The following is a 15868-nucleotide window of genomic DNA, read 5'->3' as shown; positions in this document are numbered from 1 at the left end:
ACAAATCTTCATCGTCTACCTCTGAATTTTGGCATCTAAATTTTCTCATATAGAATAGATGATATTCTACTAGAAAGGCTAAAGTGTCGCTTACGAGACTTCGTTGTCGAGCCTCCGAATAAGCTGTTGCCGTCACCGGCGTGTTCCGGCGACTTCAGCATTGTGTCATTTCTGTAGCGAGAGGGAAACTCTGGAACATATCTTTAACGTTCAGAGACAGGTCGCGGGATCGAATTCCGGCAACGGAGGCCACATTTCGATGGGGGCAAAATGCCAAAACACCTGTGCACTTAGATTTAGGTGCACGCTAAAAAACCCCAGGTGGTGCAAATTTCCGGAGTCCCACACTACGGCGTGCCTCATAATCAGACCGTGGTTTTGGCACGTAAAACCCCATAGTTTGATTTTTATGTTCGGTGAAAAAAATTGTTGGAAGAACAATTACGTAAACTTTACTTGATGTTGATTCTCTTGGTGGTCCTTTCCTTTGGCGCTACCGAAACGGGTTTTAGCCACAGGAACGTTGGTGATGCCCTCTGCAATTTTTGTGCGAAACAAAAACTATTCAATGCTCAAATTTCCGCTTTATTTTCCCTTCTTAATTACAATTTTGAATTGTTTACTGTGGAGTTTACATCTACATCGCGTAATTTTTGCTTAGCACTGTTTCAAATTACCGGTTTCATTGAAATAATATTCCTCAAAACTAGTAGACGTATATTTTTTAACCTATGCACCGCCTGGTTCATGGCCTATATTCCCGCGCGGGGCGCATGACGTCATTGAGGACCAAGCAAAACGTATTTACAACTGCCAGTTCAGTTATAGCAGGGTATCAGAAAAGTCACGGTGCTGCATTCTTTGTGCGCATAGCCACGTCGCAGGGATGTCGACCGCCCCACGTGCGGTGGCTTGAACCTGCTCGCACGTGCGCAGTTTAAATTTCAAACAGAAAAAAAGTTTTAATGGTTTCCTGACGCCCCCGCACACTCCCGTGATAAACTTACTGAGTGTACGGGTGCCACGTGCCACACGTTTCAGGGCGATGAGAATTTTTACCACTTCCCTTCCAAAAACGCGCATCGAATCCTTGCACGCAGGAAATCCTTTTTATTTTTATTTTATGCTACCTCTGTAATGTAGAAGCCCACGATGAAAATCGAAAACCGTGCGACGTGGGGATCTGGCTCATCGTTCATCGTAGAAGGGCCAATGTACCCAATCCATCACATACGCCTCGAGTTTGTTCTGGAGAGTGGGACTTGGGTAATGATCGAAAACAAAGGTCAAGCAGGGATTTTATTCACTTTCACAAAGGGAAGTGGTCAATAAATGCTTACTAAGCGTCTACGAGTGTTGCTATCTTCCCCCAGGGGACGTTTACTCCAGATTTCCGGCACGGAAATATGAACATACAGACTTAGGAAGCACATCGATATGCTTCACGTGCGAAGAGATCGATATCATCATCGAAGAGATCCATATCATTCGAACGTGTGAATCGCGAGTTCTTTCCTGGTGAGAAGGCTGGCAGCATTAGTTTTCTTGGTCAAGCAAGGCAGCTTTTCAGAATGCGCGCCGTCACTGGAAGCCCATCCTTCGAAGGTTAACTTCGTGGACGAAAACCCTAGTCCTACTCTTTACCGACTATAATGCTTGGAAGCCTTGTCGAGCTCAAAAGTGAGCTTCATTATAAGTTTGTGGTGATACTTTTGAAGCAGACGACAGTTCGGGTGCCTGGAAGTTGGCGGGGCAAATGTGGAAGCCGATTCGGACACCGATTTTAATATCGCCGAAACGGAGCGGGGCGACGTCATTGACAAGTATAAACAAAAACAAGTTCCACTCAAAAAGGATAGAAGTTCAATTCGCACAGAAGCACTTATAAGATCGGTAGAAGTAATCAAAAGTGAGGAATGGAAGTACTGTCGGCTTGAAGGCTATAGATTTATGTATACACAGATGCTGTGAAGCATGCGCATCAAGGTAAATCATTTAATTTCCTTATAAAAAGAAGCGAAGGTAACTTTGCTCCGTAAATGAAACGTAAGACACGTATTATTTGCAGATTTCTCTCTTGCGACATAAAACTTAGTACTTCACCGTAGCTGGCAGTTACTGCAAGTTGCGTAGCTGCGCTAAAAAGCATGAGGAAGATAACGCGCGCATTGTGTTATGCACAATTCTTGCTTAACCAACCGTCCACAATTATCGATGCTATAACCAAAGTTTGTTACTGTGATTTGTCTTCCCTATCTTTCGCAGAATTGGACGAAGGAAAACAGCGTTGCTGCTCATAGCAGTGGGTTCCATTGCCAACCTGCTGAGCGCCTTTTTCTCAGATTTTATTAGTTACACGGCTCTGAGGTTCTTCGCCGCCGCAGGAACGTACCCGGTGACGACAACGGTATTCGTGTTGGGTAGGCCTCAGTGTTCCCCGTATAGTCTCTCTTTCGGCCAGCGCCTGTCTCTCCTTCCTCCTTGCCCTTTATTCTCGCTATGCCCTGTCTCTGCCCTTCTCTAAATCAAACCGAATTTGGCACTCACTTAACTAATTTTGCATTCACGGGCGTGGATCTCGGCACAAGGCCCAGCCCCATGGTGAGTTAGCTCACTGCGTGTGGCGCAACGATTACAAGCTGGACGAAGCTGATAGCAGCTACGACCCTACTCTCGGCTGCCGAAAACAGGCAACGACCGACTTTTACGTTTCCATGACGTTGGCATTCCCTCACGGCTTGACGTTGTGTCGAGAGCCACAACCCTGAACGCTAAATTAGCTGCCCGAGTGCCAAGTTTAATTATGAATATGTTGGAAGGCAAGCGCTCCAGGAGAATCAAAGAAAGTGAAGTTGACCCCAAACATGATTGTCCTCACGTATCAAATACAAACATGTATAATAATCTTGAACGCAAACAAATAATAATTAAGAAGCTTTTGTTTAGTTATTCCAATTTGTCGCGAAAATTGCGCCCTACAATGTGCATAAACTGCCCATGCGAACCGTGTTTGCATAGTTAGCGTAGCGTTTTTATTAAATTAGCGCTACTTTACCTTGAATACCCCGTATATTTGTGCGTGAATGGCAAGAGCAATAAACTTACAATGCAAAGCAGCTGTGGTGATTTGTTGAAGGATAAGGAAACAATATCGCTGTTAATTTCCTTTGTAACAGCGCTATTCCGAAAATAATATTCCAAGACGGCAGAATGAAGTCGGCGGGCTGATATGTGTGCGTTCTTAATAAGCTCTGTCATGTTAAGGTGAGAACAAAGGTTGACACGGAATGCATTTGTAGCAATGAGTTCCTCACCTGTGGAATTCCGCAATTATGCAAATTCCTAGTAGCTGGTAAGGTTGCGTGCGGCCACCTGCTAAGTTCTGTGCATCAAGAATTAAAGTCTGTGGCACGAATGATACAATACTCCGTAATGCTCACCAGGCCGTAGTGTTGGGTGGCGAAAAAAAATTGCCTGTATATGTAAAGCAGCTTTGAGAAGAAACAAAAAAAAAAGAGAGAAGATACATATACAGGTGCAGCAACAAAACTTCTAAACGAATGAACGTTGCATAACGTGTCGATGGGCTAGCTGGCGTATTTGCTTAGATGTATTGAATAAGATGCTTTGCATCGATTCAATTGTTTTTATATTATCGCTGCGGCTACACCTACGTAATTGTCAGCAAAAAACTGCCCATTAATACATGTAGGTCGAAGGTTTCAAGTGAGGCTAGGTTTGAAAGAAAGTGGCTGTTCCACCCGAAAGGCGAAGCATCGATTGCGATAGCAAATTAGTAGATAGCTGTACGAAGTAAAAATAGTAGATTTATCGGTCGTATAAATTATCTAACTATCACTTACTAACTAAATTAACTATGATTTAATATGCAAGCGCGACTGAACGAAGACGTAGAAAGAAATAGATACAAATAGATAGCGCTGTCTTTGTGTATTTTCTTCTTTCTACGTCCTTGTTCAGTCGCGCTTACACAGTCTATCATGGATTGAAGTCAACTAGCCGGCCAACGTGTTTTAACTAAATTAACATGCAAGGTGTCACGAGCGCGCAGGTAAACATGGGCACATCTCGCTCAACGAGAAACTCGCTGTCAGAATGCTGGAGTGAGGAATCGCGGCAGCAGCAAGTGAATTGACCTTCGTCATCTCTCGCTTCAACGCGAACGAAACGTCAAAAACACAGCGCACACGAAGTTACCGGCACTACGCGCACTCTGCAAACATCGCAGATCGTTTTGAAGATGAGGCTCGCGCGGGCGCGCACTTTGGCCATGTCGCATACGGCTTTCAAGGCACACGAGCGCCGGCAACGCGTCCCTACGGCGTCCGCCAAAGCGTCTACTGCGGTGTCCGCCATTCTCGCGCCCAACGCCGTAGTAGACGCCGCGGTTGCCTCCCCTCTGCACGGAGTGGAAGGCGAGGAGAACACCGAAGCTGACGCCGAAGAAGAACACCCCTCCCATTCCCTCCCTCTCCTGACCTCCATGCCTCGCGCACGACAGGAAAGGGCACGCTTCTGGCCCGTGTTCTTCGCTTGAGCACGCGAGATTGAACCGCGTTAGTTCGCCGGCTCACCCTCACATGCTTTCACTAGTGCATACAGCACACGGCGCGCGGCGACGGTTTTATTGCCCATGGACTTTAAGCAGAAACCCGCTGCGACGGCGATGCCGACGGTATAACTGTGCCAAGGGTGTCCAATTCAATAATAATACAGCCACCAAGGCAAGAAATAAATGCCAGATACCTATAATGAGCCATTTATTTCTTGCCAGATACCTATAATGAGCCGCTGAGCACGAGGTCGCGGGATCGAATTCCGGCCACGGCGGCCGCATTTCGATGGGGGCAAAATGCGAAAACACCCGTGTGCTTAGATTTAGGTGCACGTTAAAGAACCCCAGGTGGTCAAAATTTCCGGAGTCCTCCACTACGGCGTGCCTCATAATCAGAAAGTGGTTTTGGCACGTAAAATCCCAAATTTATATATATATATATATATATATATATATATATATATATATATATATATATATATATATATATATATATACATATATATATATATATACCTCTAATGAGCCCTCATGTAGTCCATCTGCAAGGTGCTTGCTTCATTCTCACGTTGATGTGCTGCAGAGAGTGAATAGAGAGCAATAGAATAGGGTCAGGTCGATGCTTTTCACACGTAAATTCTCCTGCTCACTGTCCACCTCTTCGTCTGCACATACGAACGGTCTCATGTGTGCTCATATCTGGCCCTGTGCCCGGAGTACGGCAGCCAGTTAGATTACGTAAATGCCTGATCGAGCTATTGAAGAAAGAAAATGCCGTGGACTCCGCAGAAATTTTTTTTGGCCGCACTGATGCTTTCCTTTCCTTGGTCTGTCATATTAGCTAAAGTAGATGAAAAGGAATTTCTTGCGAGCCAAACGTGACATAAAAACACATTGGTTTTAAAAAAAAACAGTGTTAATTTACTTCTCCTGCAGTAAAGGCCTGCGTGAGAAGTTGTCAATCCCTTTTTTTTATGTTGGTAAGCGTTCTATGAATGCACACGTACAGCTGTGCACAGCAACACAGTCAATTGTCACCGACGCCAGGAATGACCACTTGTTATAAAGTTTCACACCGAATGACTGCATTAGTAGCGTTACGAAGTCAACGCGAGACCCATAAATGTTCGTTTGTCATTGCGAATTCACACGAGGCCACCGTCGGACTTTGGCTACAGTGTGCAATCTAAATAAAATACATACCCGATTCCGTCACATCTGTTGCCTAATTTAACAATAGCCGTGGCAAGTTCGAAGGCATTCATTAGAAATACTGAGTACTATAAGAACAAAGCAACTAGTGGGTCATTCTATATACTATTCAGGGAAGCAGTGCTGAAGAGTGTTCTTATCTGCTGTTATTTGGACGCGTCATAAGTGCATTCTGCGCGTCAATCACGCAGTCATGGAGTACACCGTAGCTGAAAGGAGGACGCTGGTCGCCTTCGTATGGAGCGTCGCCTGGACTGCCTTCGGCGCGCTGTCACCCTGGTACGCCTACCTGGTGCAGAATTCCAGGACACTCATCGAAACCAGCGTGTGTTTCAGCGCTGTCCTCTTTATATTAACACTGTGAGTGATCCACGCTTGCTGTTGAATCCCCGCTTCGGCCGTACGCAGGCGTAATAACCTTAAATTAGGCCTGCGCGATGAAAATGCCGAAATTATATAAATAACAGATTACAGCGGCATTGTGGTAATCCATTATACACCGAGCCAAGGCGTTTGCTACGAAGATTATTGTACAGTAATCGCTGTCGCTTCGGCGTGCAGGATTAAAGCTATCTCGCTTGAACACTGAACCAATAGTTTATTGGACCACAAATCCTAACGAAGGAAATCTTGCTAACCAAACAATATGCTTCAACTGCGCAGACAACAACAGACAAGTTCAACCTTAAATCAAATCAATGTTTACTTTCATTTTGGTGAAGTACCTGAAGGGTTGTAAGAAATAGCGACCTATTCATAGCCCCATAATAAATTTCGGAAGAAATTTTGTAATAATTTCACAGCCCCGTGATAAATTCCTGAGTGTAGATATCGCTCCTATAGAGAGACATGTGTGGACGAAAGCGATGAAAGGGATCAGATTCAAAAGTAGACTGCACAACTTCGATTCTTATATCCACGATACTCTCAACTGCATCACGCGAAGTGACGCACATTTTTGTCCCTGAAGAAGACACAAATGGGAAAACATCGGTGCTTCCACACTGCACAAGACAACCAAGCATAGTAACATAGCCACGAGCACTGCCGGAAGGAAGGAAAGAAGGAATCCTGTGCTCTGCGATTCTGTAAAGGCGTACGTTTGGAGATATTCGTTATTTCAACATTTTTGTTTGTTTCACCTGACGGCTGTGCTACCCACTCACCTGAAATACTAAATCACTTATAACCACATATGCTGCATACCGTTAATACGTCACTGCTTGCGGCATTCTGGCTGACCATGCGCGTAGCTTCGCTTCTCTTTCTTCTCATTTTGCCGATTATGTTAAATGCGTAAGCATTTCTATTTCGACTCACTGAGGAAAACCGTCGCTGACGCTTGACACTTTCCCTTCATAGCGAAAATGTCATATTGATAAAAATAAATAAGCGAAATAAGATGGCTATAAACGTAAATTAGCTACAATGAGTTCCGAGCCTGTGACTTCTTGATTCAAAGTCAGGCACCTTAGTCACTGCGCTGCCAATCAGTTACCGCAAAGCGGCGCGAAACCACATGTCTATCGTTTATTGCAGGCGTAGCGACGCGGCCGCGCAAGTGACGTGATTTCGCCACCGCAGCAAACGTGCCACTTGCATTTGTGTACTTGGGTTTCTGGGGAAGGTTCTAAAACACGTTAGACCCCAAAATTTATTTGTTCTTTTATTCGGACGATGTGTTGCTTTATTGGCAATCAGTTTATCGCAGACTTGAGATATAGACAACTTCGCCACTTTATTATCGTACTATAAATAATAACTGAGCCTATATGATTCCTGGTAAGTGGTATGTATACTCACGTGGATGACATATTTTGTGCCGCTTGAAATTCGTCGTATGTCTCGCTTAGGAACTCCAAATTCTAATTGAGTAATTTAGCTGTAGCAGGTGCTTATTTTACGCGTTACTGATAGAGTTTACGGTTTATCTACAAGCGTCCCCTAAGAACCTTCTCTAGAGGGAAAATTTGCATACTATTAATTTCAAGATGCGACGCAACTGGCAGAAAGTAACAGAACCTTTATGCTATTGATTACGGCGCTCATCGACTTCAATGACATTGCAGCAATAAAGCCAGATGAGCGATTTGTCCACACATCTTCGGCTTACAGGTGCAAACGATACGTTGGGTAGTGTTCTCTTCCTTGATGTTCGAAAACGCGGCAAAAAGTGGAGTATAGGTAAGAATATACACTCCAATGTCATGAATTCAAAAAAAAAAGTTTGTAGGTCATGTGTACGCATGATTGAATTCATATTCTGTGTGTATGTGCGTGCGTGCGGGCGTGTGTGTTTGTGCGCTTTACAGACATCAACAAGGAATGTCCAGTGTAACTGGAATCACCTTGCTTAATGCAGCTGAAACATTGGCGTAATGGGCGATGGAAAACTTTCAAGATGCTGTGGCTTCCAGGGCTAAACATGTTTTCCTCACAGTTTGCCTGCGGTTAAACGGATTCTCACTAGCGTCGTTCACTGCCTGGGCTTTCAGTCTGTGTTAATACTTTCCACAAATTGGTACTCATGGCGTTTATAGCTACTTTCTTGTTTTCATATCCTCAGGTGGCTTCCCGAGTCATCTAGCTGGCTATTGTCGGTCAACCGCAGAGAAGAAGCTTACGCCACTCTTCAGAGGATTGCGCGCATCAACGGCAAGGACGTATCTCAAGAAAAGCTGAGCAAGTTGCTAAATGTGAGTTAATTGCGCTTTAGCTACGGGCCCGTGACTATATGCCTTAACGTTTACGTGAGGTGTTGCTACATTAGGTATTATGAGAAATTTGGTGCATGGCTTGTCACGTGACTTCTACCTAAATACCAATATAATTTTCCATTGGTCAAATATAGCAGTCGTATACGTTCTTCCCCAGCAAGGGGTAGCCAGCCAGTACTTGCGCTGGTTAACCTCCCTTTCTTTTCTTCTTCTTTTCTTCTTCTCTCTATCACTTTATGTTATATTGGTAACGTTTTGGAACTCGATGAATTTAATTTGAAGTATGTTGCTACCTGTAGGGCCCAACAGGTGACATCTATTTGTCGCCTATTGCAGTAATAGGTTTGCGTTGGTACAAATAGGGTCAGATAGGTGGTAGCTATTCGACACATGTATGTATTTGTCTCATAGTGGAGGAAAAGAGATCGGAAGCTCATCAGCAACTATGCGACCGGTATGGTGAGCACTATGGTAACAAAGAACGTCAAGCGGAAAGTCAGAGAGGCTGAGATAATCTCATGGGTGGGTGCAACGGAAAAGAAACCTACTATGAGTAACTACTTAAGAGGAAAAAAAACAAATTCAGGAAAGAAACAATTTATGATAACTCAAAAGGAAGCTCATTACTTCTCAAAGCGAGATCAGGACGCCTTAGAACACGAATTTATAAAGCGAGATACAACAAGGAAGAAGAAGCATGTGCTTGCTGCGGTAAAGCTAGGGAAACGACGGAGCGTGTTTTATTAGAATGCAAAGATATCTGCCCAGCAGTTGATTTAGGCACCTCTGACCTCTTTGAAGCCCTTCGGTTCAGCGAAAGCAGGGGGAAAGTAAACATGTCCGCAATAGAGACTAGTAAGCGGCAATTGAAATATTGGCAGAAGAAAAGTAGACAAATGACAAGCAGTTGAGGCTTACAAAAGCAAAGTTCCTAATCGAGGTTCAGAAAGTTTAGTGATGGGAATTATTTGTAGTTTCTTTCACTTTTTTTTCTTTAACATAGGTAGGAGATTAGGCAATATAATAACAATAGCTTGGTAGCACAACCTACCACCACGTTCCAAAGGGGTGCTCATGGCATCCATTCATCCATCCATACGACCAATAAATGTGTATTTGCACTAGATATTTGCCGTTAATAGACCCAATAGGTTTGTTTTGGTGCCACTAGGGTGCAATAGGGTACAATAAGCAGGAGCTTTTGTTGCTTAGTTATCTTCTGTTTGACCGATAGGTAGTGGAAATATAGGAATGACGGAGCTCAAATGCAATTATCCACGCAATTTCCCGAATTGTATCATTCTAACGCTTGTAAAAGCATAATATAGCGCGGTGGTTGCCACAGAACCCGCGTGCTTAGAATCAAGAAGTTTCGTACGCAGTCGATTTGATTCACGGTAAAACACTGAGCTGCGAAGCAATACTATGGGACAATGACGCGAAGAACTAGGGCACTGATACACGTGAAGCGCAGGCTCTCAGCTGTTTAATGACACCGACAGGTCGCGCTCACCTACTTCGATCTGCCAGTACCCTTATTTAATATCCAAATGGGTGGAGAATTGGGCGTGGTGTAGACGGTCCAGAGCGTCATCCATCCGTGGCAGGGGATAAATGTCGCGTTTGGTGACACAGTTAAGATGTCAATAGTCTACACAGAAGCGTAGTGTTTTGTCGTTCTTTTTAACCAACACAACGGGGGACGCTCATGGGCTTATGGACGGCTGAATCACGTCATCATTGACCATCTCTTGAACCTGGCGCTTTATCACCTCCCTTTCCGTAGGCGAAACGCGATAAGAATGTTGACGAACGGGGCGTGCTGACTCGTCCATAGGAATACGATGTTTCGCAACGGAGGTACTCCGCACTTTAGACTCGGTAGAGAAGCAGGCAGTGAAGTCATTGACAAGGTCGAGTAGTTGCTGTTTCTGTCCTTCCGATAAACTGGAGTTAATCTGAATGCGATCGCTCAGGTTGACCGCTTCCACTGAATTAGGCGAAGCAGTTCCGAGCGCGGAGACATAGATGAGGGCAGCAATTTCATGGCAGAAAGCGACAGCTGTCCCTTGCGGTAAATGCGGATATCCGTTGCTGAAGTTGGTCAGCAGGTCTATTGAGTGTCCGTTCTAAAGCTGGACGAGGCCCCGTGCAATGCAGATGTTCCGCTCAAGCATTAATGGAGCGTTTGCCTCGGCGATACCCTCACAGCCGTCGAATGCGTCGCACTTTACCAGGGTCTGTGGGCTGCTTCTTGGCGGTACCACTATGCTGTCATCGACGATGCGCAAGGCGTTTTCGGTGTGGTTTTCGTTGCCAGCGTCGCTTGCTACGGCTTTCCTCGCAGAGAACATCACACTCGATTTTTACAGGTTGATTATGCTCCATTCGCCTGTAGAAACTCCATACCGAGTATCAAGTCCCTCGAGCAACTGGGCAGAATAATGAAGACGTACGTAAATCCGCGAATATTTACTCGAGCAGTGCATCTGCCCATGCGAATTAGTATATGACCCCAAGCAGCACGGATCTGCGACCCAGTCCATTGTGTAAAAACTTTCTTTAACTTTGACGCAAGCTCTCTGCTCACAACCGAGCAGTCAGCACCAGTGTCAATTAAAGCAGTGACTTCGTCGTATATGGTAACCAGTATGTCCGACGTTACAACTTGTCGTTGAACGCTGGAATACGCCTGAACGTCGTTTTGTTGTCGTCGTTGTCATCGTTTATGTCGTTGTCGTCGTTGTCATCATTGTCGTCGTGATGGAGGATATTCGATGCGCTCGGCGTCAGCAACTTCACCACCGGAGGTCGCTTGACTCAGTTTTCCGGGTCTGTAGGGCTGGGCGAAAGACGCCGACGAGCATCTCGAGGAAACACGGGTCTGGGCGATCGGTATCGAGCGGGCGATGGAAAACGGGCCTCGCGCCTTCGCTGCTCGAATGAATTACCACGACGCGCGATGAAGTTCTCCATCTCCATAGGGTGCTCACCAGGTCGTGGACGAGGAGCACTTGGAGGGAACTCACGGAGTCCCACGAGTCGATAGGGACACATTCTGTAGACGTGGCCAGCCTCTACGCAATGAAAGCATAGGGGACTGAGGTCAGGAGCTCGCGAGACGTTGCTGTTCAGGGGCCTCGACTTCTCAATGGACGGTGGACTGCGACGCCTAAATGCTAGTTCCGTTTGTTCGGGGGGGCGAATGTCGTATGAGGGGCCGTACAGCGACGGTCGTCGTACAGCGTCCGCATAAGTCATTCGGCCTGGCTCCCGCCGTTGTGGTACCTCATAGTGTTCAGGAGCTTGGATGATTTGCCTTATCTCGTCGCGCACTATCTATGCCACAGAAATTCGTGCTGTCGTTGCGTGGGTAACCTGCAGTTTCTGGAGCTCTTCTCGTACCACAGCCATGATAATTTCGCGCAGGCCCTCGAGGTGGTCTCCCGAAGTCATCGTAGGGGGGCTGTTCGAAAGTTCCATCACGTTGCGATCGTATTGTTTAACACGCTGTCGAAAGGCCCTTTCCATTGCTGCCGCTTCAGCAAGGAAGTCCGCAAGTGTAGTGGGTGGATTTCGAATAAGCCCAACAAAAATCTCTTGCTTCACGCCTCGCATCAGATATCGAACCTTATTGTCTTAGGCCATTGAGGCATCCGCACGTCTTAAAAGCCGAGCCATGCCTTCAGTATACGTGATGACGCTCTCCTTCGGGGCTTGGAATCTTGCCTGTATTGCAAACTCCGCTGTCTCTTTCCTGTCCGTTCTGGAGTATTTGGCGCTCAGCTGTCGTCGAAATTCGTACCACGAAGACAATGCCGTTTAATGGTTATGAAACCACGTCCTCGTAGAATCTTGGAGGGCGAAGTGCACGTTGAGTAGCTTGCGGTCTTTGTTCCATTCGTTGAATTCGGTGACCCGCTCAAAATGGTCTAGCCAAACTTCCACATCTTCGGTAGAATCTTCGGGGAATACAATCGGTGCCCGCGGCTGGTTGATGACGAACTGCGCCGGCACAACAGCCGCAGCAGAAGGCGGTGGGCTGTGGTTCATCGTCCGAATACGCTCGGGCAAAAGACCGTGCTCAGATTGAAGCCCTTGCAGACGGCGGCTGGCACGTACGTACAAGGGGGTAATCTTTCCCAGACTACGCATAGGAGACGTGTCAGGGGTACACTGCGTCTCCGGCAATGGTAACATATACCCAGCACCTCCACCAGTAGAATGTCACGAACATAGCTAAGACGGGCTTGCCGAAAAAGAACAGCATTCTTTCAGTGATGGCCGACACTCAAAAAACCCATGGGGGCACAACTGAGCCCTTCGTCGTCCGCTCTCTGGCGATCGGCGCCTGTAGTGGACCGCTGACTTCTGGCGTTCGAAACTCGTAGCGGTCAGCTTACTTCGCGTCAGTATTCATCAGTGCTTCTGCTTTTGATGCACTACCTTGCTGTACACAGTTGTGTAGACAGCGTCTGAACGAATTACCTTAGCGTCATTTTATGTCGGTTTAAGCGGTTTTTCTGTGGGCGTTGTACTTCATGTTTGAAATAAGTGCCGTCCCGCAGAGTGCGCAGTTCTTTAAGCTTTAACCCGGTTTAAATTTTCTTATCGCGCAAGCATGCGTGCTGCGGGGTCGCCCCTGCCAGGGTATCTCATCGCACCAATACGCCTATTAGACCAGTAGGACTATTGAACCAATACGCCTGTAGGCCTATATTACGCCTATAGGACGAATAACATATACAGTAGTGTATATCCATGGATGAGGGAGGGGCGCACCGTGCGCATGCCTTCCCCTCCTCTCCCCCTCCAGGAAAAAAATCCTCTGTGCACCACGATGCCGCCTGCCCAGGCCCTCCTCCTCCCTCTCCTCCATCTCTGCACCCAGTTCCTGGTCAAAGGTGCGCCCACTACCTGGAAAAAAATATACTGGCTAGGCCGTTGCAAACATATAGAACCGATACACCTGCCGTAGTCAGTATCATGAGTCAGGGTTGGCTATTCACTCGTATTACTCTCTGAAACACTTGAACAAGCAGGACGCACAGCTGGGCTAGTTGAATATAGTTCACGTTTGAAAATACAGCGCCAAAATATGGCTAGAACCAAAGAGGGGAGAACGGGATCGCGCTGGATGAGTGTCGCGCACTTGGGTCCATGACGTTGTTATGCATTTCTTGCGCGAGTTAGTCCTAGGTTTATGCATACACCAGCTTCCGTGTAATAACGCTTTAATTTGATAGGTTAGAGCGCTATCCCGTCTTCTCTTTCGTGCACTGCTGTTGTCGCGCTGCACATTGAAGCATTAGTACAAGCCTTAGAGAGAACGTCACAGATTCACATATTGCCACTGTTAACTAGCATTTGACTTTCCTGCCTCCTATGTCTCTTTCTCTCTCGCAGGCAACGGCTAGCGATGCACAGACACAGACGGTCGCTGACAAGGCTCCAAGTTTCTGGAGTGGCACCATGGTCATGCTGACGTCTCCTAACATCCGCAAGATCTCGCTGCTGATATATGTCGCCTGGTGCGTTTCCAATTCACCAAGCTACGAAACAGAGAATGATTGTGCGTGGCTGAGTCGCGTGATTTAAACATTCTTTTAATGATTAGCAGAGATAGGAGTGCTGGGAAAACACAAAAAGTTAGCTGACTCGAAGAGTTGCGTCGCATTTTGCAGAGTTCCCTACGAAGTTCTCTACAAGGCGAGAACTTAGGGTTAACAGCAGCATTTCTTACGCTTTGAATTCTTAATAATTTCATTGATTATTTCTTAAGAGCGCTATAAAGGAGTATAATTTCGCAAATACTTGGCAATATCGGCGGGATCGATCGGTTTGTTGCGCAAGAATGTAATGCGCTTTCATGTAAAGGGGTTACGCAACGAAAGCGTTAACCGGTGTACACTGGAGCAGAATATTGGGTTTTGAGTGAGCGTTAACCTTACTTCGATAAATTGATTATTGTAACTCGCTATTTTCCGCCATGGTCACCCCAGCACAAAAGTTTGAATCTCAAGAACATAGTGGAACTATCGTGCTTACGAAACGTTTCAGGCTTTGAAGCTGAAACGCCTTAAAACACTTAGGCTGCCATTTCGGGTTGTAAACTGAAATGCTAACTGGCCAGTGCACTAAATTAACATACTTTAGCGTCTTTAAAGAGGCGTTTATCAGTTCAGGGTAAACCACTAATGATGCATACATGTATAATTGAAGTCGTAACATTCTTTATTCCTTTTGAATATACGAAAAAAAAAGCTTTCTCTCCTTTTCTGAAAGCGTGACACATAAAATGCAGGTTATCAGTGTCTCGCCAATGGTCGATATTTCACGCCAATATGCCAAAATTATTACAACAGCGACAACTTATCAGCAAAAATGAACTATAACGCACCTCGATTTTTTTTTTCAGTCAGAAAAGTGACATTCGTCTCACTAATGACAAATATAGTTTTGGAGCGCGTATGACGAACAAGTGAAGAAACCAAAACCATTAATGAACCTTGTGCTCGACCATTCCTTCCCCTCCCCCCCCCCCTCGCGCGCTTTCTCTGCCGTGCCTAGGTTCGCCATCTGCATCTGCTACAACGGGACCAGTGTGCAGATAGGAGCACTGAGCCTGGACATTTACACTGCCTATTCCGTTGCCTTAGCATTCGAGCTTCCCGTGAACCTCTTCTGCATATTTTCACTGGACGTACTGGGCCGACGCTGGCCCAATAGCATGTTTATGCTCACTGGTGGAATCATCTGCCTTCTTATGTGGGCCATTAGAAAAGGTTAGTGAAGGTACTCGTTGGCAAAACTTTCTTTCTTTCTTTCTTTCTTTCGTTCTTTCTTTATTTTTCTTTATTTCTTTTTGTCAATAAACCGTAAGGCTCTTCGAGGCTCTTTTGAGCACTTGTATATTGTGCAGAAGACAGAGAAAATATTTGGTGCTAAATAAATTGATTATTCGTATCAAAATAACACAAAACGTTATTTGCCACCTGTTAAGCAAAACAAAACAAAACGTGAAACAAAGAGGAAGCCCATTGTATGTCAACATTAAGTATCAAAGGTCGACAAACAGATCAATGTTGTATGCCCTGGGATTGCAAGCAACGTACAACAGTAAAGAAGCCACCCTTCTTGCCTCCACCCAACCTGTCCAACTTTCACTTTGGTTTGTTTGGTTTAGTCGCAGTACTGATGGCAAACATGCACATCAAAAGGGATTGGCCAAAATTGGGAAGGAATTAGAATAAGAATAAATCTAACTAGAAAGCAACAGGAACTTTTGAAAAATCATCAAAGTAACGGAAAATGACAGAGTGGGTTAAGAATTTAGCATAATTAATTTAACTCTTTGAAACGA

At 45.7% G+C, this 15868-nt stretch overlaps 1 protein-coding gene and 1 long non-coding RNA gene across 5 annotated transcripts in view; one reads left to right on the top strand and one right to left on the bottom strand.

The window, feature by feature from the left end:
• Positions 1-15868, bottom strand: part of LOC135914277 (uncharacterized) — a 241449-nt gene that overhangs the window by 195257 nt on the left and 30324 nt on the right. The gene's annotated exons all lie outside the window — the stretch shown is intronic.
• Positions 1-15868, top strand: part of LOC135914242 (solute carrier family 22 member 7-like) — a 39111-nt gene that overhangs the window by 19881 nt on the left and 3362 nt on the right. For all 3 annotated transcript variants that reach the window (XM_065447025.2, XM_065447017.2, XM_070532027.1), the window contains 5 exons: positions 2266-2420; positions 5980-6148; positions 8355-8484; positions 13912-14036; positions 15076-15290. In XM_065447025.2, the coding sequence (XP_065303097.2) occupies positions 2266-2420; positions 5980-6148; positions 8355-8484; positions 13912-14036; positions 15076-15290 (794 nt within the window). The remainder of the gene's footprint in view (positions 1-2265; positions 2421-5979; positions 6149-8354; positions 8485-13911; positions 14037-15075; positions 15291-15868) is intronic.

The sequence above is a fragment of the Dermacentor albipictus genome, chromosome 1, assembly GCF_038994185.2.
Source record: "Dermacentor albipictus isolate Rhodes 1998 colony chromosome 1, USDA_Dalb.pri_finalv2, whole genome shotgun sequence".
Taxonomy (NCBI): Eukaryota; Metazoa; Arthropoda; class Arachnida; order Ixodida; family Ixodidae; genus Dermacentor; species Dermacentor albipictus.
This window is presented reverse-complemented; position numbering and strand designations above follow the sequence as displayed.